Consider the following 24,352-nt stretch of genomic DNA (forward strand, 5'->3'; position numbering starts at 1 on the left):
TTGCCGAAGCCATACTGATTCAGGTTTTCTATGTAAGCTTCTTGACTGAACATACAACCATGAAAAAATGTCTTCTTGCAATCAATAAAATGAAAAACACACTCACTAGAGTGGTAATGCGTATGCAAATATCAGCACCATGACTTCAGATGGTACGTCAGGAATGCAAAACGTGAGGAGTCAGCGCGCAGTGAAAGACAAATTGAAAAAGAAACGCAAGCACATTTCCAAACATTCTTCAGCAAATAAAAGTGAGATTTTACATGCACTATGGCTACAAGGAAACGTGTCACTGGTAAGGGTAGAATCACTGATAAGCTTAAGGGAGCGCGTACTTTGGCATCTCTCGCCCAAGAATTGACAATTGATAAAACTTTGTTTCAAGAGTTTGAAAGCTTTCCAAAGAGCAAGTACAGCTGTAAGTGGTTGTTGTACAGGAAATTTCACGGCACCTGATGGCCGATATATCGCCCTGAAAGAGAAAAGAGATCGACTCTAGTCAGCAGACAACATTCCTCAGCAGTTGCACAAGACAACTGGATGACAGGTTAGACGCCATGTTAGATGACAGGATACTGTGTTCAGACGACTTCATATAGGTGGTCCGGCGTCCTGAACGCGGTATACCATCACAACTGCAACTGGCGGTACCGTTTACATTGTTCTCTTTTTCATGCTTTCTTTCAAGTTACATCCTCTTTACCGATGCAAGTCTTTTCAATCTGACAAACGAATCTCGGAGCCATTTGATATGGAGAGAGATCATGGTACGCTTTCATTCCACTAAAATCAGGAAAGATCGTTGGGATCACCCTGGCGTACTTGTGTGGGGAGACATTATGATGAGCGGATGGACGGACCTTCACATGTTCGACAGACGTTCACTTACCTGAGATCTTTACTTTGAAGTTATCCTCCCCATGTGTGTTTGTTTCGAGTGCCATTGGTCTCAATTTCGTTTTCATGGGTAGCAGTGTACCGCCATATAGGACCCATGTCTTTGAGTAGCCGGAAAAAAAAGATATCCACAGAAGGAATTGGCCAGCGTGCTTCGCTGATTTAATTCCCATTAAATATAATTGGTCATAAATCCCAAAGAAAAACTCGATTGATCATTTGGTCCCTCTGAGCGTGACAGGTTTAGCTCTTAAATTTCAAAGTTCCTCAAAATGTCATGAATAAGTCATATTTTCTTGATTTTAATTAAAAAATGACTCTTTTATTTTGTACCTTGATTCCTTTTCTTCCAATATACATCCAAACTGAAATCAGATACATTGAAAGCCAGCAGAAATTTTCATGTATAATGAATGTGGAAGGCAACCTTCTGTACGGAATTTTCCGGCCGTAACACTGAGAGGGATTCCATTAAGCATATATGGGATATTTTAGGCCAAGAACACCCGGCAACTAATTGATATAAATGCTTTTTGAAGAATATGAACTCTTACCCCAAGAACTGCTAGATATTTTGGTGTTGAGTGTTAACAGATAGTGCTACACAACCATTGCATTTAGGGGAGGTCATATCCCTTACTAAAGCTCTTTGGCTTGTTGTTCTTTCAATTGGTCAGAGAGCTTTTTGTACCAACGCAATTCTGGCAGTAAAGTCTTTTCTATTTTTTCCGTACTATATTCATCCTATTCGTTTGTTTGCTATTATACTTCCTTCCCTTTAAGTACTATATTGTGCCTCTGTAGTATGTATTCCAAGTCTCCCCGTTTAAATTTTGCGGAATTACGGCCGAAATCAGAAATGTTGCTTAAGTTTTGCGCACTGGTGTATATATACAGTATGAAATAAAAATATCTGTGATGTGATATTATTAAAGACATGTTAATATGAGAAGATAATGAAGTCCAATATATATCGCCACTTTCTCCTGTCTGCTGAACTCAGATATCTCAAGTGAAAAATCCCATAATTCATTGCAATGCACGAGAAAGCGAGCATAATGGCTTGGAATTCCCTGCGATAGGAGATAATGGAATACGCTGCATACCAGTCCATGAGAAAATGTTGGACATATCTACGATTTATTCTCCTAACTAAAAAGAACCATTACAAGAAATTAATTACAATAGAAAAGAGAAGTTTATATTTGCTTTAGGGGAATCGCTGTTTAGCATTTAAGGAAAAGGATGTCAAATTCCAGTAATTTCGACAGAAGGAAATAGCTCATTTACTCTGCGTATTACAGTAACAGGATTTTGAGAGAAGAGAGAGATAGTAAGTGACAGAAGGCCATTATAGCGAGGTCTTTAAAGTGTTAGTACCATTGTAATAATGTATGTTTAGAACTATCGAAGTTAAATTTTAACCAATCCATGTACGTAGCTGTTTTTCGGTTTAATGGACGTGCTAAAGTATTGTAGAGTAATTAGGTTACATCGATGCTGGAATCTGAAGAATGTGCAATGCAGTCACCGAGGATCGAACTCCGAATCTCCCGAATCTGGAAACACACTCACTGTTGCGTTGAGTGTGTTTCCAGTTACACCCCGAAGACATGCGCAAAGGACGAAGACTATACATTACATACTCGCCTTTTCAAATGCCAGTGCAGATGAGATGACCCAATCACTTCCTGGTGATAACAACTTATCGTCCATCACCTACTAAATTCGGGCGGCACTAGTAGACTTTGATAATTTTTCAAAATCAGGAAACTTAATAAAGCCGCGATGCAATCACTGAGATTCGAAATCTGGACCTTACAAATACGCGTTAAACATGCTTACAGCCCTCAGGCATCTGGATAGTAGGGCGAAAATGTCTTACAGTATTATTAGACAAATTAAGCCAAAACTCTGGCACTCTAATAATAAATAGCTTGACGAATTTGGGTAATATAAATATTCGGCGACGCGAAAAGGAGAAAACTGCTAGTTAAAATAAATCCAAATATGGAAAAAAATTGTTATGTTAAGCTTCGTTCAGACGGGGGCGTAAAGGGATAAGTGGTTAAAACCGAGCTCCGTTGCCAAGGCAGTCAGTCTGTGCTTCTTCACAAAATCTGGTTTAGGGCTCGTGGCATAGAGTTCTCTTTCAGGCGTAAGTTTCTCGGCGTAAGTTTTCAACCTTACGCCGAGTTTGGGATAAGCGTCGACCAATCAGAGCGAAGCTAAAACGAAGCGGCGTTCTACAGAAGATTTCGCTGTTATAAAACAAACAGAGCAAACGCTGGAAACCAGTCAAGCAGGAGAACAGCGCGGGAAAGTTGTAGACACATCCACGCATGCGCAAATTTAGCTTCTCTCATTGGCCACGGTTTACACACCGTTCTCGCAGGTGTGAACGGAATTCCCGTATTTTATGCCCTTCTGACTACGTCTCTATGCCCTTTACGCCGCCGTCTGAACGATTATTAGCCTTATTTCAAAAAATCCGAATTTGTGTCAAAATACCCATTTTAGAACAATGCGGTATATAAATCTAATATATATTCTAAGTCGCGCTTTCGAGACATGGAAAACGCAATTTGAATTTTGTAAATCGGCCCAGTAGAACGGGAGATAAAAAACTGTCCCCTTTTTTTTTTTTTTTTTTCGTAGTATTTCTTTCTTTGTGAACCCTGGCAGAAAAAAACAAAAACTTATTAAAAAGGTCACTGTTGTGAAATTTATGATTGTTTCTGAATTTAATTTCCGTTGTCAGGCAAATCTTACTGATTCTCAGTCACGGCTAGATAGAAAATACAAATTTATAACGTTTTATCAAGATCATCTCACTGTTATTTTCTACACATTTCTAATAATAGGTTTTTAATGGTACTCTTTCATTAAGTTTTCAAAATAACATTTGTATTTTTGAAGAATGAACATATTTTAAATAATAGCCTTACCCTAACCTAACCTTTTTTTCATACCTTTTTTTACCTAACCTTTTTTTCATACTTCGCCTAAAAACCATTTTTCATTCTGTAGAATTCCTAGGTATTATATACAACGCCTAGAGAAAATATGTAATAATGTCATATTTCATACCTTGACTAAAAACGTCCGGAATTATATACAATCCCTACGCATTCTATTGAATACCGACATTTCATACTTTGCCGAAACGAATTTCACTAAATTTCAGTTGTCTTTCATCTGAAATCTGAAATCTTTGAGATTCTGCATGGCTTCTGGTTTAGCTATTACATACGGTTCTCTTTAAAGTGTTATATCACTTCTCTCATGACTACGCTTTTAATGCTAACATAAATACAATTGACAAATTGATTAGTCGTTCTAAGAGAAATAGGAATTAATAGGAAAGAATTAATAGGAAAAGAAGATTTATTAATTCTAGCCCTCGAATTTTTTAAATGATAGAAATGAAGGAAATTGAATAAGCATGTGTCACATGGCAGAACTCAGAAGAGTATCGAATAATTTAGTTTATAAAAATTTTCGAGCATTAGGAGGAGAAATATGCTTTCTGTCAAACTCTGGAAGGTCTTTTGCATTTAAAGGAAGTCATACCTTCGGCGTCTAATGAGTTGAGTTAAATAAATCTTGAACACTGCTGCTTTTGTTGCTGCACTGATGATATATCTCAACAAATTATTATTAATTATGTCTTGTTTTATTGTTACAGATCACACAGGATGATTTTAGCAATGCCGATGCCATATTAGTGACTTACTCCGTGACTGATCGGGACAGCTTTCGACGAGCCGTATACTGCCTGCATACAATGCGTGACCTGGCCAATAAGCAGCCCCCTGCCTCCCGCCCTTTGGGTCCGGGACTCCGTTCGAAAGCCGTGATACTGGTGGGGAATAAATCGGACCTGGCTAGAATCCGGGTGATCTCCACAGAGAGTAAGACTCTTTTGAATTATATTTGCTGAAAAATGTTCTTCGCTACGTGATGCTTAATCTGCGCGAAAGACACCAAAGGAAGATGCCAAAGAAATATGTTTCTAAGAGAAAGAAATGACCCAACATAATATATTTTCGTGTTCGCTTCGTTGAGTCAGATGTCAGGAATATGGATCTATGTTACTGACAGATGTGGGACACTAAGCATTCCCACACGCACATGTCAAATGGTTCCCCGCTATATATCAGACCTGATAACAAAATCTGAGCAAGTTATACGCATAGCGCATCCGTAAAAGTAGCATTTATAATTCTTCCAACACACAAATAAGAGCCATAGTACCTAAATACTATAGGAATTAGTATTTAGGTGAATTAGTAAGATTTTTCTAAATAAATTCTAATTTAGAAAATATTACTAATCCAGGTGTTTGTAAGACTTTTCCAGATAGGTATGTATGAATAAAATTAGAAAGACATGAATAAATTTGATAATTTGATTTGTTATTATTACTTATTTAACTCTTTATTTCCTTTTAATATTCTTCTTCTCGTTATTACTGTGTACCTACAAGGTTTTAACTTAACTAACATTTAACCTAAACATTGCCACACGAAATATCGTTTCCTCTTGTACTTAGAATCTAGTAATATAAAGTAATTACAGCAAAAGTAAAAAGTACTGCAACATTTTACCGAAACTAAAATATTTAACATAAGCTTGATATATTGCTATTGAGACGTGAGAATGCAAGGGTAGTTAAGTAATTTATAAAGTAAACATTAAATTACAAATTAGTAATCTGGCTCGAGTCCTAATACTTTTTCCAATGCAAAACCATTTGAAAACTGAACTCACTAACATTGATCAGAATACTTCAGCAGGTATATACTGAGATTACATCCCTCCTTGTTAAAGTTACCAATAATCTCTCATTTAGAGCTCATTTACTTTGCATTTCTGGTGGAGTTTGTGGAAAGTAAGAGCAAGGGAAAAATTTAATATAAAAACAAATAGCTAGTTAAAATAAACCTGACATAGTACATTCATTTTATGTTACCAGATTAAATTAGAGGCCACTCCTCTACTTCTGAAGCGCCAAAACTAATCCAAAAATAGTGGAAAATCCGGTGCCATCGGCTTATTTCTGCTTCCTATGTATTTATTTGTGTTTAGTGTTCTTTCACAGAAAATATACACTACATTGGATATTTATTTGGTTTATTTGTCTCAAAGTAAAAATTTCTAACTGATGCAGATCGGCTTTGTTTGTTGTTTGCTATATATTTATATCTTTCCCTTTCCCCCGAGTTTTATAAAGAAAACCAAACAATGTAAAATTATCCCCACCACCATCACCAAAAAAAGGGAAATTTTATTTTAACCTATGTTTCAAATAAAGTTATGTCAATTTCGACAGCAATCAAACACGGTCCTTCATTTTCAGAAACAAAAGCATTTTACAAAATGGGAGGAGCAACAACTATTTTTATACCGAGAACCAAGGCTGAGAAAGGCGAAAGTAGTGCCATTTAGCAATGAAAGCATTAGAAAGGACTGGATTGGGATTAATATCATCAACTTTTTCAGAATTCACATATCCTAGTTTTTCACGTTTCATTGCTATTTTCCTCGGTAGATGGGGCTACTTTCGTATACGCTCCTTGCTTTAGATACTAAAAGCTCGTTGCTCCTCGAAGTACTAATGATACCACGACACATTTCTGGTTGTAGAAAAAAATTTCACCCGGAAAAAAAGGAACGGAAAGAAGGGCACCGGAAAATAAGGAAACGGAAAAAAAGTCACTCTTCGTCTGCAATGAGAAATGTAAGGCATGTTTAAAAAAATCGCCAAGCTGGGGGATTAAATTTTTACCACAGAAACCGCAGCTTCGGATAACCGGAAATTTCTGACAATGATTGCAAGAAGATGTGCGGGCTGCTGCTTCTGCCTTATGGTAAAAATATAGAGTGGTGTCCAGCGGGCGAAGGCGGGTTGTCTAGCGGGTGTCATTGTCAGGTCATTAGTAATTACTCCCCTCGCACTTCACGTAGTAATGGCCTTGAGCTGCGGTTTAGTGAAACATAACATTGATTGCCGCATAATTGAAAACGAATTCATCTGAGCTTAGTCATAAAACAGTATTATAACAAACAGTTGTAGATGCAATTTAAAGCACAGTTTGCGACAAAAATAGTACTCAATTTTTTAGCTAATTAATTGTCGCACATGTTTTCTCTCATTTGATTTTAATTAAAAGTAACGTATTTGAACAGAAAACAATTGTTTAATTTTGTATTTAAGGCTGAATAGGAAAACAAGAAAATCATAGTTATTAAAAATTAAGAGGTTTATTTCAAAATTATATAAAAATTTTAAAATCTAATAAAAATGGATCCTATAACCATGTGATCTGGATTTAAACATTTAATATACAATGAACTCTTGTGGCGGTCTCCTTTAAAAGCGGTTTCCCACAGTAGAAATAAAAGCTTGTACCGAGCATTATCTAAGACGACCACCTCCACCGAAGACCAAAATAATTGGAAAGGTGGATGATCGTCTAACCAGAGGATTTAATATACTTTTACAATGCACTAGTGTGTGATCCACATAGATCCAGACCATCTAGTAGCCCATAAACGATTGGGGACCACCTCCTTAAGACGATCACTTCCAAATGTGCCCAGCATTTCTAAAGGTATAAATAAACACCTGCACTGATCATCATCTTTATAATGTGAACACCTCCACACAGTACCAAAAATCAACTAGAAACATGGATGGATATCTTAGAAAGATTTTTGCTCATAGTAATTACATTCATTGCAATTACGTGTAAAGCTTGAGGAAACTTACAAGCGGACGAGCGGTAAAATTGCTGAATACTGGTAGTTAGACCTGGGTTCGATTCCTAGCAAAGCGGCTTTTCGTGCGTTTTCCCACATATAACGTGGTTACGAGTGAGTTTTCTTTAAAAAGCCCTCCACAAAGACAACTCTTCCCCTAGGTAGACAGCTTTCGTGCGCTTTGTTATAATTCATACCAAATTAAAGAAACTGATTAAATTTGAAAGAACAAAAATGAAGTGGTTTATCAACTATTAAAATGTCGATGCAAAGTTTTAAAACACTTGTAGATAAGCCTTTAAATTTGACTAAACACCATTCTTAAATTAAATCTTTCATTAGAAGCTTAGAGTAAATTTTTGCTGTGTTAAAACTTCATGTAACTCCATCAGACTGATTTAATTTGAGAGGATAGGAATTAAGTGGTTTATCAACTATTAAAATATTTTTGGAGCACTTGTAGATACACTTTTAAATTAAGATCAGACGCTAGTTTTAAATTAAATATGAAATTTTAACCAAGAAAGTAACATTTAATGCTTCAAACGCTTACATAGAATTGAATTTTTATTAATTTAACTGCTAGATTCTTCAAGTTATTGAAATTAAATATTTTGAAATACAGGTTGCATTAAAGTCTTTTCCCAGTCTAGCATCTTGGTTTAATGCATTATACGCAGTAAAATTCGACCAACTCATTCAGTGCTATGATTAACGCAAATTACTTTCATATAACTAATCTAAATCTTAAATTTATCTTCTATATAACTTATTTCTGTTTGCATGAATGCAAAGCTTTGATATCCTTTAAGTAAAGTATTTACAACTTTCTACCGCTAACTTATGATTAGTGTCTTGCCTTGCCAAAATACTCGTAATAAATCAGCATCTTATACTAATGCCTAAACATTTCAGAATATTTAATCTCCTGTCTTTTCCTGTCTTTAAGAATTTCCTGTCTTAGTTTGTATTTAAGGTTTTGTCTTTCGCGTAAGAATATTATCAAATCTGAATAACACAGATTTCAAATATAAATACTTTTCTGCTAGTTTTCATTCCTCCATCAAATTCGTATTTTTTTACGCACAGCAAACCTTACTCACATTTCCGCCTTCTAATTACTTGTAATGTTAAATAATACAATGATTACAATACTTTTTTAAAGGAATATAAAACGGAAGTCTGCATTCGAAACACAGATATAAAATGCAGTTTTTTAATCTCGATAAAATTAGCAACGAACCTACTTTCATTTTTTTATAAATTTAATTCTATCCTCTTCTAGCCAGCTTTGCATAAATATCGGAGTAAACTGCTAAAATGTACACAACAGAGGCCGAAGATAATAAGAGAACTCCCCAGTGGTTTCATGAACAAAGCAAAATTTGCATGAATAAGGAAAATATCTTGGACATCCTCGCAACAATGGACCAAGATATTTTTCCATCTCATTCATCCACGCTCATTAGAGCTAGCCTTCTTAGTGACTGAGCATAATAAATTTAAATGTGCAAACTATGTATAGCTTCTATACCAATAATGTGTACCAATAATGTATGTAGTATGCCTGCACCGATAATGTACAAAAAACGATATTTATGTGTTATGTGTACGTTATGTGTGTTTAATGCATGTTATTATGTATGTTAATTAATGTTATGCAATATGTGGAGAGATTTATTATGTAGCCAACAGACTATGTATATCAACAGGACCTCGGCAGCCCTTTTCCTCAGTGTAAATATAATTGGAATTTCTCAATTAACTTCCGATGGGCACCTTTGGGAGTATCACAAGTAGCTAAATAGTGCGGAACGAAAGATATACACCTGCTTACCACAGGAAGCCACCAGATACCTCGGCCCTCCGTCAACGACCTATCTAATTACTTTGTTCGGATTCGTTTCTCGGGGCACACGTTGGCTGCACAGGATGTACAAGACAGTTAGTCTTAGAACTTTTTCCGCAAAGGCATCACTGATTTCCGAATATGTATTGCCGTATATGTAACTGTCTGAATACTATCTTTAAGACATAGAGGCAAACAATATTATAGAAGACTGAGTTTCTCGTTCTTTTGCATACATGCAGTAGTCTGCTGCATGTACCTTACGGTAGCTCCCGCTGGCATATTTCACAAGTGCACATCTGTGTAGCCACCGACGAAGTGGCTTCTAGGATGGACCAATGAGAATCCAGTAATGTTTCTGTGATGTCACATGACCTTTCGCACGCTTTAAGATTTAAGCAAGGTGGTTAAAAATATTTTGCCATGCAAAATACATCGTCTATTTTTTCTGTACATCGTCTATTTCTTCTGAAAATTTTCATTGCGAATTTAGATCAAATGTAAGTAATTGTGAAGATTTCACAACCTGGTTGAAAGAATTTGAAATAAATATAAACACATGTTAGATATTCCGCAAAAATATTCATGCGAAATATTACTTTATAAGTGATAAATAAGACGAAAGAAATATGTGATACACATCTGAGTCCAAATGTTATCTTTAGATAGAACTATGCATATGAGAAAAATATTTACACCCGTTATATATGTATATAAAAGTCAACACTTTTTACTTCAGTCTATATGAAAAAGATGTTCTATAATAATAGCCAATGCAGAATTTTATTCAAAGTGAATTTCACTAATTTGCATTAGTAATTTACTAATTTGCATTTAGTTTGTTAAATTTCACATTTAATAACTGTTCACTCTTAAATATACTGTCTACACAAGAAATATTTATCAAATAGAATGAATCTAACTATTCACAACGAATATATTCAATTTTTTCACATATAACTTTTAATGCTAACAATGGATATAATCAGATCATACACAATATGTATTCTGAATCTTACACTTTCAAAATCAAATAAATGCAAGCACTGAAATAAGAAAACACTAGATTCATTGTAACACTTCCAGTTCTTCTCAGCTCAGTAAAAAATTAAAAAAAAACTATACACATGAATTCTCTTAATCTACATTTGTTAGTAAATACGTAATATTCTAGGCTGATTGTAGCTTGAATCATTTTCTCGGTGTAAAGAGCGACAATATGCCGTGAACATCAATCCAAATATCAAAGCGTGATAAAAATCATGAAAGTGAAATGTCAGCAATTAAATTAAACACATAAAACGAAGGCACTACGAGTTTTCCTACTTTTATGCCATACATTTATAACTGCGAAACAAATGCAAATTAAAAACGTAAACAACATACGCTCACATGCACGAAGATTTAGCGTCACCAGAGCAATAAAAGTTCATTGGTCCATTTTCGAAACCCCTCCCTCAGTGGCTACGCTGATGTGCACTTCTGAAATATGCTTCCCGCTGTCTACCGCCTGCGTGTTCTCACCAATAAGGCAATATAACGCTCGTCCACTGCCGTTCTGGCTCGTGGACAAACATAGCTCGAACAGCTGTCTGTCCTATTTGAAATGGCTCTACCCGTAAAACCATGCTGTGAGCGAGCCTGAACTCCTCCGCTACACTTGTAATGATTGGAACTTCTTCCAGCTTCCCAGTGACGTGACTTTGGGAAATGTTATCTTGATTACATCTCGTGGATTGTCTGTCAGCCACAGTAACAGCAACTCAGTGTCGTTGAAATCACTGTACACTAGCTTTCACCGAAATTCTGCGCGTACACCGCAAGTGTGCGATAATCCCTCCGACACTCATCCACCTAAGTCATGACTTAATGAATGTGTTCTTTGCATGATCTGTTACAGTATATAAGAAATTACATTTTGGTCATTGCGTGTCTTCTTGGTGTGATTGGTAGCACATCCAGTTATTAATTTAAAAATCCACATTTCAAATCCCGGGCAGACCATAACTGATTTTCTCACTTTTCTCGCTGGAAAGATTATAAAAGTCTCTATGGCGCTCGACGTAAAACGTAGTGCATCATAATTTGTCACCACTTGGATCTGGTGACTAACTCTTCTTCCTACCCACTCGCCCCTTAAGCAGGGAAGAATATAAATAACTTTCGCCTTCCTCACCGTTTAAATTAGTGGTGTAATTTATAGTATATTCATTTAGAGATTGAAGGACCAGAGATGGAATCCCGCGAAGACACAGCTGATTTTCTCACTTTGCTCATTCAAAAATTTTTGAATGTCCGTCTAGCAACCAGAACACACAAAGTTCGAATCCGAGAGGGACAATTGTTGATTTTATGTTTCCCGGCTGTAAAAAAATTCTATGTAGCTCCGCAAGTGTTTTAACTAACTTATATTATGATTTAATGCTTAAGATTTGACGATATAAACAATTTTTACAAAAACAAAATGTATTCCAAATTATATTTTGATTAAATTTTTATAGTCGTAACCTTTGTTTTGCTGGCATTCTAGTTTCAAAAGTGTTCGAGATTATTTGACAGTATTGCCTTCAGAATCCTTAAATATCCTGTGTTTATTATTCCAGGATGTAATATTTAATAATTAATAATTTCAGGATTAAATATTTGTCTTGCATAATATGTGCGGCTCATGGTACTACTACTCAAATTAAATTGTTTCCTGAGGTAGTTGGACAGTAGTTGGTTACTGCAGTGAAAAGTTAGCCAACTTATCTATTGAGTTGAGTTACAAATGCTGAATATGTTGTTTTCAAAACGTTTTCATGATTTTCTGCAAATGTAATTAAAATATGCAACAAGAGTATGGAAAAGTTTTTTAAGAAAAAAGTTGCTTTGCAATACTTAAACTTCTGGAAAAAACTTCTGGAGTCCACTTAAAGACACCAACTATCGCTTTCATCGACTTTTTATTAAATATGAGCTAGCAAAATTGCTATTTTATTAAACTAGTTATATGTATATAACTTTGTATTAGTTCGCGAATGTTGAATAGGAATATATATATATCTTTTTTTTAATGTTTGTCTTGTGACACATTTACTAATTCTTACCTAGTCTACCTATTATCTTTCACCTGCATTTTTATAGCTAACTTGTTGTTCATTTTAGATCGAATAGTGCTGGAAAATCACTACGATTTTCATTAGTTAGATAATAATTTTCAGTTACTGAGCCATTTCTTTTCTTTATCGTTTTTCATCCAAAATTTATACCATATTTTTCTAATTATTAGATCATTTTTAACATTGTCAAAGCTAAGTAGAATTTTTGCTTTTGTACTGTATCAGTTTGGTTTCATATTAAATAATCTTATCCATTCATTCAAAGCCTCTTCGTTTTTGTGTCAATTACGAGATATTGGATAGCAAAAAAAATTCACCTAAGTAACATTATCTTTGTTTTACATCACTGGTACCATTTATTCCCTATCACGCTCCCAATTATCAGATGTTTATATTCCATTATCTTAAGCCATATATATATATGCTTCATAATGCAGCTCAAATTAGCGGCTTTGTTATTTACCAGACGAAGCTGTATGTTCTCTTTTATCCTGAACTTACTTCCTGCTCTCATGTAATATGACCTTCTTTGTTTCTTGCATCTCGCTGGATTCCTTTGATAATCTTAACCTTTTCGGGTAGCATCTTTCATGCTCCAGTTATTTCCATCAGGATTCAATATTGTAGGCTTTACCTAAGTTTCCATTAATTAGATTATTATCGATTTTTTACAACTATAGATTACTGCATCTTAACATTCGTAACTTTTGTTTAATTTCGGATTTATGCAAAAGTGGAAGATTTTTATTCATAATACAACAGCTGCAATATTTATTATTCGTAATATCATATTGTAATCAGCAATACACTACGTTATTAATTAAAGCGTATTATGCCCCGTGTCCACAGAAGTCGTTACACTGACCTATAATTAACAACCGTATTTAAGCTTAAATGTCCCTAGATTATATATCGTGTTACAAAAGTTCTGCCCCAATCTTTGTTTTCGAAACCGGATATCGTGGACATACTACCAGTCACAAAACTATTTTAATGATACATATAGTCATGCTTTGGCATTTTTAAATTTAATTAAATCGATTTGTAGAAACTACGAAATCTAAGTTTTAAAGTTGAATATCGTATTCAGGGGCAGTACACAAATTAAAGAGCAAAGTGCTTGCAGTCGTTTTTAACTAAAAATAAAATGTTAGTTTAGAAAAGATTCTCCAATATTAACAATTTAAGTGATGACTATTTCTTAGCATGTTATCGTGAAGAGTGTCGATCTATTTGTTTTCCGAATGAGAGGTATTCAAGGAATCTTATAGAATTCTTGTTCTAGAAAATACTGTTACCTTTAAAACTGAAGTGATATATTGCCATATTACTAACTCGTAACCTTGTCTGCAATAAATTAAGAGTATATCTACTTTAATGAATTCTTTGCATGATTTTTAGATTAGATTTCTTTAATAATATAAACATGAGATATATAAAGTAATGAAGTCCAAAGTAATATAAATCTGAAGTAATGAGAATACTGATATCCCAATTCTAACATTTCAAAACTTATAAATTATTTGTGTGAAACTTCTTCCGGCATACCAGTTGTAACAAAATTATAAATTAAATAACATTACACATTAGTAAATCAGAAAATATTATCACTAAATAGTCTTTAAGTTAAAAAAAGAATTCGAATTATTCAATTTTTTTTCAAATTTATTTATTAGCCGTATCTTCTAAGACAAGACGAAAATGACATCAAAAATGCAAAATTTGAAATTAACTATTTCGTTCAATTTTTGTCTTATGGAAATCAAAGTTTTATTTCAAATAAAGTGAGTATAACATTTTTTCTAAGTACAAATATAGGGACCAAGGGACTTATACAAATTTAGATTTCATAATTTATACAAAATAATTCTTTTGAAATTTGAAATACAAATACTTGAAAATTTGCAGTATTCAAAATATTTTTGTACTTAGAAAGTCTTCAACCAAGAATTGCGAACATAAAACTAGAGTACGCACTTTTATAGACACAAAGTGTACTTCTTTTACCCGCACAGATAACAATAACGAAAGGCCCCTCTAAGATGTAAACTCTTCACCAGAATATCGTGTTGTTATCAGAACATTGAAAACCGCATAAACGGTCTGATGTGGCATACTTATTAAAAGGCAATTGAATTTAGAATTTTTTTTTTTTTTTTTTTTTTTTTGGAATCCTATTGGAAGTAAATTTCAAATAACATATTGCCAAAGATTTGTGGTAACTTTAAAAATGTGTAAGATGTAACAAGTAATTTATATTCAGATGGTAAGATACCAAATATATAAACTCGTTTTTATTGCTCTAAGATTTTCATAAATAACTTTACTTCAAAAATATATCCGAGTTAAGAGAATTAAATGTTTAGATACGGCAAAACAGAAATACAACTATACTTCAAATATGAACATTTCTGTTGATATATGAAATTTTATAACACAATTTTAAAATCGTGTCATGCTAAAATCATTCATTTCATGATTCTTCATTAGAAAGTTTTTAGGATTTGGAATAATGTTTATGAAATCTAATATACAAAGACATTTCTAATACTATTTACAAGGAATTATTAGAAAAGGACAATAAAAAATCAGTTATTTCTAGTGCATTTAATAGCACTCAAATAACCGAAAACTTCATTTAAAAGACAGTCAAATTTATTTTGACGCATATTAATTCTCATACACAAGAAGTCATGAAAGGAGTAACCCTGTGATTTGCATTTCATATAGAAGTTGCGTTCCTTATTTCAGAATTCTTCTTGAGTTTATGATTAACTCCTTTAACTTAATTTTACTTACATATTTATAATTTTTACGGAAACATGATGCCATGTTCATGATATTGCCAATAACTGAATTTGGCTGTTACGCGGCATTAGCGTTTTCTGTACAGAAAAAATATATGAAGTGATATCGTGCAGGATTGCGTAGCTCTTGTTGTAGTGCAAACAGCTTAAAACATTTCTTTTTACACTTCAGCTAATTTCAACTGAAAACGTCTGAGCAATTACACTTAGATTTCCTAATCAAAAACAGAGTTTTTGTAAAGTTAAGTTTTTGTAAAACTATAATTTTTGATAGATTTCTGACCCCGATGTTCTCTCTTATTAAGATCATTTTGTGAGGTTAGTGTAGTTCCTGATACTGAAAAATGCAAGGTATCCAAAATGATATGACATCTAATCTATGATAGGTACCAAAAAGAGGCGTTCCGCGAGTTGCTTTCAAAAATATCAGGAACTCTAGGACAAGTGAGTCAGTTTAAACGTACTGAAAATTTTAAAATACTCCTTGTTTGACGTTTCTGTTTGCGAACAACTTTAATCCATTATGAGTTTCTGACATTTCTGCGTGCAGTACAGTCATCAATCAAGAACAGTATCTTTCTAGTCTGGATTGAAAATTTTTCAACATTTTCCTGTTTCTCCTCTAAATAGTTTCGAAGTTATGTCTGTCTTGCGGTTAGATTTAAAGTAATTAAGAAAGTGCTTCACAGTTTTGAGCATCTTCTCATTGTACATTTTCTAATAAACAAAAGCTTATTACATTCTTTTTTTGTTTATGTTGTACCACGCAAGAACTTCGATTCACCCTAGTGATTAGTTTCCAGCAGGTCACTTTTCGCCATTAAATTTTAACGCACTTACTTTGATATTATAGAACAGATTATTTGCACTGCCCCTTGTAAAGTTGCGCGCTTCCAACCTGCACGCAACAAAGTGGTGACTGCAGAAAACTGGAAATTAGACAGAGTCTTGAGAAGGGTTTAAGTCGCTTTTTATTCTACTTTAGAAATTACAATTGCGTGCTCTTGACGCTCACAAACTACGCCGACCCGGCGGTAAAATTAAAATAAGAAACTAAAAAGAGATCCTTACAAGTAACTAACTACGAGGCTCTCTAAACATAACTAACCTCACCGCGTTTTACAATACCGCTGATAATTCAGCAAACTCTGAATATTACGTTGAAAGATTATCAATTTGCGGAGGCAAGCACACAGGCCGAAACGCGTGGTTCTTCAATTTCTAACTAGCCACTTCCACACTCGTGAAGCAAGAAAGCACACTTCGAACTCGTTTCCTTTCTATTTAACTCAGAATACTTCCGCTGATAATTTGAATCCTTGCGCGTTCTACTAAAATTTACATACTCTGGCATTGGCAGTTCCAGGGGAAAGTAAGGCTTGACAGGAAAGATAGTTTAAACTTAAAATAAATAAATGTTATTTAAAATAAATATAAACCCTACACCCTGAAAGCGTCTTTTTCATGTAGTGATGACAGACAATATCTCAAACTATCTTTTTCTATTTATCGATAGAAGACGTTGACACATTGATATAAGTCGGTGATTTTCTGACAATAGTTCTTGAAAAGATGTTCCATTTCTTAAATCGCATCAGCCAGCCTTTTGGACATCAAAAGTATATTTCTCTAAAGATTCTATCGTAAATTTATATTGGCCTTTGTCTGAAGCATTTTCTAGATGCTGGCATACTGAGGTTTCTGTGAATGGAGAACTAATTCAGTAATCTCGCTTTAAAATATTAATGCTCATTTCGTTTTTTTAATATTCCTTCTCATTCAAATTCTTCCATGAACAGAATTTAATAATTCTCGATTTTTTTTCCACATACATGTGTTCTGTTAATAATTTTCATTTTATCTTCAATGCTTTCCATTAATAGCTGTCCAAACGGATATTCGTATATTTTTTACCAGTGCAGGTTAAAGACAACTTAAAAGATAAGAAGTTGAACCCAAATAACTGGAAAGTAAAGATTATTTCTGCCGATCTTTCCTGCTCGATGTTCAATATATGAATGCATATATTCCTGCTTTCTTACCCTTGCTTTATCTTGTTCTTGGTTGTTTCGCTTGCCTCAGATGACTAAGTGGAAAGCAAAAAGGAAGAACAAGAAAATAAATAACATGTACGTAGTGCAATGTAGTAGTTAGGGATACTCTAAATATTCCTGGATAATTTTAAGGGTTGGTAATTTTTCAACTATAATTTTCTGAAATTCTGCATAAACAAATTACTAGAAATGCAAAAACATTTACATAGCAGATATCGATTACTTTCATGAGATCTGAATTTCATATTTTTGAAGATTTGCTATAAGCAGAGAAAACAGCATATGGATATGCTGCTGGCAATGTATGAAATGCCGGTATTTTATAGAATGTTAAGTATTTCATAGAATGCCTGACATTTTCAGGCAAAGTATAAATTTGAAAATTATTGTATACTTTCTCTAGGCATTATATATGATACCTAGGCATTCTATAGAAATATAAATGTTATTTAGACAAAGTACGCAAAAAAGGTCAAGATAAGGCTGTTATTTAAAACGCATGCATTCCTCAACAATACAAATGTTATTTTCAAAAAGCAATGAAAGACTGCTATTTAATAACCTTTTATTCAAAATACATAAAGAAATATGACAGCGTAAAACAAAATTCATTATATTTTCATTAAAGAAAACAAAGTATAAAATGTGTAAAATGAATGTAATTACGACATGACTGCATTAAATGTATGTATTATGCATGAGGGTACATAATGTGTGGATATTCGAAACGAATCAAAGATGTATTTAACACTTTGCCATTTTGTCATTTGCTATTCTATAAAATGCTCAGAAAATGTATGAGATGTTCATTGCCGGCCCGTTTTTGGCATTCTATAAAATGCGTATGTATTACATAGAATGCCGCCTTTCATACAATGCCGCTAACATACGTAAAATTGAACGGATAAAAAATTTCGTTCCAAATACCCTAGGGCTCGCCATAAGTTTAATTGGCTAAAGTGAGTTTTGATTATAATAAACTGATTGTAGTAAATATTACTGTGCAGCAATTTAAGGATCAGAAAGCCCATAAGTAAGGAAATAATTTTTCTAAGGTTACATCAGTTCCATTAAGTAAACTGAAAACTGTGATTTTATGATTTAATGAGCAATGCTAATGAACTTATTTCATATTATTGCATATCATTATGTTTTAAAATTCTAAAAGAATGAGAATAAAATGTAGTTTTCTAATCATAGCTGAACAGTATTTTCATACAAATATCACTGAACAGTTAGGGAATGTCTGTCGGTTTTCGAAATTATGTATGCGGATATTTAAAAGTAAATAAAATAAATAATAGAAAGTATTTAAATAATTATATTAAAAATAATTTAAAGTAAATAAATAATAGAACAAATGGAAGGAATAATTCACAAATCAACAAAAACAAAACAAAAATCTGAAAGGTTTCAGATTTTAAATTACGTCCAAAGGGGCCTTTTGTTTAACGTTTTGTGTGTTACCATTATTTATTAAATTAAGCTTAAACCATAAAATTCAGTTCATCAGCAATGTCGCAAAATTATTTTAAAATGAGCATATCTTTAGAATTTCCGATACACAGTTCAGCGCGCTGGAGATAAAAAGGTCTTTCTTTTCTCCTAGAGTGTTGCCATTGCTCGCTTTTAAATCGTTGAGTTTGTTAATCAAAAATTCGTTAACGCTTTACAAAATAACCGATAATAAAACAAATTCCAAATTTCAAACTTGGGCTTTTAGATGCCCATATTCACAGTAGGATTACGTCATTCAAAATTGGATGGCTCTATCCACCGTTGTTTATCAGAATGCGAGAAATACACATACATTTATGCAGATTTTACATTATTTAATTTCTTCAAATATAATGCAGGACTCTAACATTTGGTGGCAACAAAACGGAAACAAAAGTCCTTCTGGGACAAAACTCCTTTGGAGTAAAAAAAATTAAATAAAATAAAATAAAATAATATAAAAATAAATAAAAGAAATAATTTTACACTATGCATTAAAATTCCTCCCAACAAATTGGATAAAAATGGAAAAATATATAAATAAATTGTAGTGTTTACTTTATTTTCTAATTGTTATGTTTATTTTGGAACAAGCTTTTCCTTTACCTCCTCATTTTTCACCTACGTTTCCCTGCCAAAATGAGTTTTCAGGATTTCGATTCATGTAAATGAGATAGAAACGAGTATTTAAGCTAAAGTCTGGGTCAATTCAATAGAAGAGCTTTGGAGTTTTGGCCGCATTCTTGCTTCTAGTGTAAGCTTACTGTTTTCTAGCCGTACTGTTACGTGCCTGCTAGTTTACGGCGGTGATCTTAAATAAGGGCAAACATTGTGAGTTAGTTTTGCGCATCTTCCGCTGGTTTGTTTTAGTTGGCATTAGATTAGTTTTTTGTCTTCTATCTTGAGTTGAACCCCAAGTGGAGGCTTATTGTATGCCCGAGAAGGGGCCATCTGTTAATTTATTTTGAGTTGGAATAAGGAGTAATTTAACCCCTATTTGTAATTCTTACTTACAAGAACTCAATGAATAGTCGCGAAACAGTTCTTTAGTATTCTAGATCACAAGGAACATCAAATTTAGCTGGAATATTACAAAATAAATAAATAAAACGTCGAAAATATGAATCCCCAAACCATCTCATATTTTTTTTATGAACACTTTCTACTCTCGTTTTTGCTTTGAAAGTAAATGTGTATTATGTAAAGAAAGCGAATAATTTCATAATAATAAGCACAAAAAATAGGGAATTACATATTCTGTATCATAGAGATCATGTACATCCTTGATCAAACGAAATAGCAAAACATAGCTTTTCATCACGCGAGAAAGGACTTTAAACATAAAAGATTTTTTATTCTAAATTACACAAATTTACGTGATGATGCAGCTAAGTGTACAGAATATTTTTGTAGGGGAACGTTGCACAAAGGTAAATCAGAACCTTATAGCAATGAAAGGTCAAAAACACGATCTTCGCACGCGTGCTATAGCCAATACATTTCCCAAATGGTTTTATCAGTATTAAAGAGCATTTTGGTTTTATTTCATTTCTCTCCCTCTCTATACTTAAGCACAGGAATATGTTGGTACCGATCCTGCATTCCTATACGATCCTAATTTATCTTTGTGTAAATTATCCCTTCCAGATGTTTGCATGCTTAGATGAATAAATGGATTTGAAATTTCCTGAAATACTCCTGCTACATGAATAGAAAGAGTGCTCTTTGAAGCAGTTCCACTTAATCCTGCATAAGAAAACAGAATACTAATGTTGCGGAATAAAATGTAACAGGTCTAAGCATTTTATTTTGAAAGTTATCTTGGGATTGAAAGTTATCTTGGGAGGTTTCAATATATGGATCTATTTCTTCTTTTGCGAGGAAAATACAATAAACGTTATATTTATGGTCAAAGCTTTATAAAAATATTATTTTATGGCAAGATTATTTATTGCTATCTATTTATCTTCTCATTTTATCAGATTTTCACTCTGCATGGAGAATAATACAATGTTCTATTTTCTTTCTTTCAGTGGATAAAGAAGAGGGGGCATGTAGGTGATACCTACCATATGCCCATATTTATATTCACTGTCATACGTCGTTAAATAAAAATAAAACCGAACGTAACAGTGAAATATTTTATCGAATAATATTATTTCTTCCGTTAGGAAAGAGAGTGTTTTTAGAGTGCATATATAGTTTTTCAAAAGAAATATTCTTTTAAACAGACCTTACTTGAGATGGCGATTTGATTTCGAGTACATTTCTGTTTTCTCCTTCGTAAAGTAAATATTTTCTTTTATAAATCACCATTAACTAATTTATAAAACTTAAGTTCTAATACTGATATAAATAAATTTAAATGAATCATAACGAAAAGTTGTATTGCAGTGAGTTACCGTAGGTTAACAGTTCATGAGAATAAAAAGCTAAAATACTTACTGTAATAAGAAAATGCCTCATTGCTGTATGAAATTTGCGTCATTAACAAAATGTATTATCTTTATTGTTGAAATGCTCATTACAAGGTTAAGGAGGGCATTCAGAAAAATTATGTGTAAGTCAAGTGTGTGGAACCTAGGACCACTTTTAGTGATAATACCACTTTGCTCAACTCCATTATAATTTTCATGACTAGTATTCGAAGACTTTGACCGAAGATCTCACAACTTATCTACCACATCTCTCAAGAGAACTTTCTGCTGGAGGTTTTAAATTCCTTCTTCACAGTCAAAGTCCGTCAGTCTATTCTGTATACCCACCCCTATAACTTATCTTCCGTACGCCATCAACTGATGACTTTGCCTGTCAAAACCAACTCCACAAGTGACTACAGTTTGGAACTGCTCGATGGACCTCGCTCAAAAATGCTATTATTTTTTTTTTTCAGGTAGATTATTTATAACACAAAATTCTTTTATATCTGTGATGTATTCCAAAATTAAAGGCTAAAAATAATTTCTTTTTTTTTTTTTTTTAAATAAATTTTTGAAATTTCGTAGCTAATTTGGCGACCATGCTGTTTGCTCACCTGAGGCAAATATCTTACCTGACTCACCTTCGTCCCAGCTCTAGCAGAAGAGATGGTTTCGCTTTTTCTATTTCAATGTTAAATTCGATCCCAAGACTGGAGCATGTTGGTCTGCAAAATGGAGAAAAAGGCATCACGTGGTCCAAAACTTCCACTCTTATTTAGAAGAGCGTACCTAAAACAAAAGCAAGCTGCAGGGAATAAAAAAGTGTTTGAAGCCATTTGAATACGATTGCCGACCAATAAACGCGAAAATTTAAAAAAGAGAGAGAGACGGAGAAAGTGAAGGAGAGATATTATCGCCAAAATATCTCACAATTTCGTTCGCGGTGTATTGGATAAGACGGGATAATTTACGAATGCTTACGTTTTTTTAAATGCTACAGATTCATTTCACTGAGTAAAATTTAAGAACACTTTTGAATTTTAGTATTTATTTTCAGGATGTACTAACTGTATTTTTTAAATTTTTTTAACAGATGGCAGAAGCGCAGCCAACAAGTATGATGTCAAATTCATTGAAACTTCTGTTGTCATCCACCATAATGTAGACGAGTTACTAGTTGGAGCTCTCAGTCAAGTGCGGCTGAAGGCTCGCCAAGCGGCAGCTCTGTCCTGTAAGCATCACGCCAAGTTCACTTCCAGAGCCAAAGGCTTGTGGAACAGATTCCTGCAAAAATGCGATTTGAGATTCAGTTCTTGCGATAATCTTCACCTCTGAATTTCAAAGAATGTGCACAGCATATTTACAAACACAATAATTATACATAACTCAGCATTTTATTCATAACCTAATTTTCTATTTAATATTCTTATTATAAAATTAAACTCCTGCTTGCTTATTCAGGGCAAAAATCTAATTCATAACTAAAGTAAAATTATTAGAAAGTAACTGCAATTTAACTTCTTTTCTTCAGCGAAAAATTTCACTTTTTAAAATCTCATCTACGAAAACACATTTCGATGCTTGGTTATAACGCCAGTATAAAGTTTACTGTTATGGTGAATACGCCGTTTCTTAATATCAAAATTGCATTTAATCCCAGTTTTATGAAATATATATTTTTAGAGCTTTCATTTGTTTAAGATTATATGTATGGAAGGCGACAAATATTTTTTGAAAAGTATTTAGAACGAGAACTCTGGATACATATATATATACATATATATTATTCTAAATCAAGCAGAGGTTAGAGATATCCTGGCGCTATATACAGGCTACTATAAATAAGATAATATATTTATATAGTGTTCTATGATTACGCTAGATTGTTGTCAGATCAATGTAGGTGAACTTAGATGTCTTAGATAAATATATTGAATCTATATTTCTTATTCATAAGCCCAAGAATTTTTAATTCTCAATATAAATATTACTCCTATTTATTTTATCTTGAACTATTGAAACCTTATAGGCAGAATAGGCTACCTCGCTATTAATGTTCTGCTGTAACATTATGTTCAAATTTAACTTCCCTCTATCACTGGAATACACCTTAGAAAAATATAAAGGTACGGAAACCAGAGTTGGGGTTTTCAGTTTGATATGATTAAACAGAAAGAGCAGATGAGTTTATACAAAGGTAAAATCCATATGCCTAACATTGTTGGTCCAAAAATCACGCTTTCAATTTTTCTGCAGCAAAACTTATTCAAAACAAAATCTTCCATTAGTGAATTAGATTTTTATAGGCATTTCGCATTCAAAAAAAATCTTCCTGTTCTAGTTAACGACTCTAATTCCAATCCATCTTTACCTTCAGCTTTTAAAGAAATTATGTTTTAGATCTCGTTCCATCAACAGATGGCGCCAGTAGCTTAACTCCTGACCAGCCATTCTTATCTTATCTAATTACTATATCTTAGCTCGTTCTTTTGCACTTTGGCAGCTGAGGATGATGTTTCGGTAAAACCATCGAAACTAGTCCAGTGAAAATTTGAAAATATAACGCTGATTTTCGTTATTTGACTTCTAAATTAATACTTGTTCAGCGTGCTATTGTATCTTAATTAAAATACATAGTTTATTTCATGAAAAATTAGAATGGCTTTTTACATACACACATACGTATGTATGTTAATATGATGACTTGGAGTAAACTGCGACAGACTGACGATGGCTCTCTGCGTTATATCCTGGGCAGACGTTACCACGTAGATAGAAAGAAACCCTCGAAGGAAAAGACTTGTAGGCAGACGTGGCCGGATTTAATATAACTTTTATTGGTGGATACGAATTAATTATCTAAAACATATTTTTCATTACACATGATCATGGGTGCAATACACACCCGACATTTTTATATAGAGTATCACATTTTAGATACTGGTATAGTTAGTAGCACGGC

General features: G+C 33.4%; 1 protein-coding gene across 1 annotated transcript; it reads left to right on the forward strand.

Moving 5' to 3' along the window:
- Nucleotides 1-139: 139 nt before the first annotated feature.
- Nucleotides 140-22,811, forward strand: LOC146996088 (GTP-binding protein RAD-like). The gene is made up of 3 exons (XM_085821340.1): nt 140-172; nt 4,586-4,811; nt 22,484-22,811. The coding sequence occupies exons 1-3, from the start codon at nt 140-142 to the stop codon at nt 22,723-22,725; spliced, it is 501 nt and encodes a 166-aa protein (XP_085677466.1). The 3' UTR covers nt 22,726-22,811.
- Nucleotides 22,812-24,352: the final 1,541 nt, after the last annotated feature.

Source organism: Stegodyphus dumicola, chromosome 7 (assembly GCF_044657685.1).
Source record: "Stegodyphus dumicola isolate Sdum_Otavi_A_Nest chromosome 7, ASM4465768v1".
NCBI classification, from domain to species: domain Eukaryota; kingdom Metazoa; phylum Arthropoda; class Arachnida; order Araneae; family Eresidae; genus Stegodyphus; species Stegodyphus dumicola.

Coding starts and splice junctions, on each gene's coding strand:
- LOC146996088 (XM_085821340.1), top strand. CDS start 140: ATGACTTCAGATGGTACGTCAGGAATGCAAAAC. Junction 173..4,585: donor GTACGTCAGGAATGCAAAAC/GTGAGGAGTCAG, acceptor TTATTGTTACAG/ATCACACAGGATGATTTTAG. Junction 4,812..22,483: donor CCGGGTGATCTCCACAGAGA/GTAAGACTCTTT, acceptor TTTTTTTAACAG/ATGGCAGAAGCGCAGCCAAC.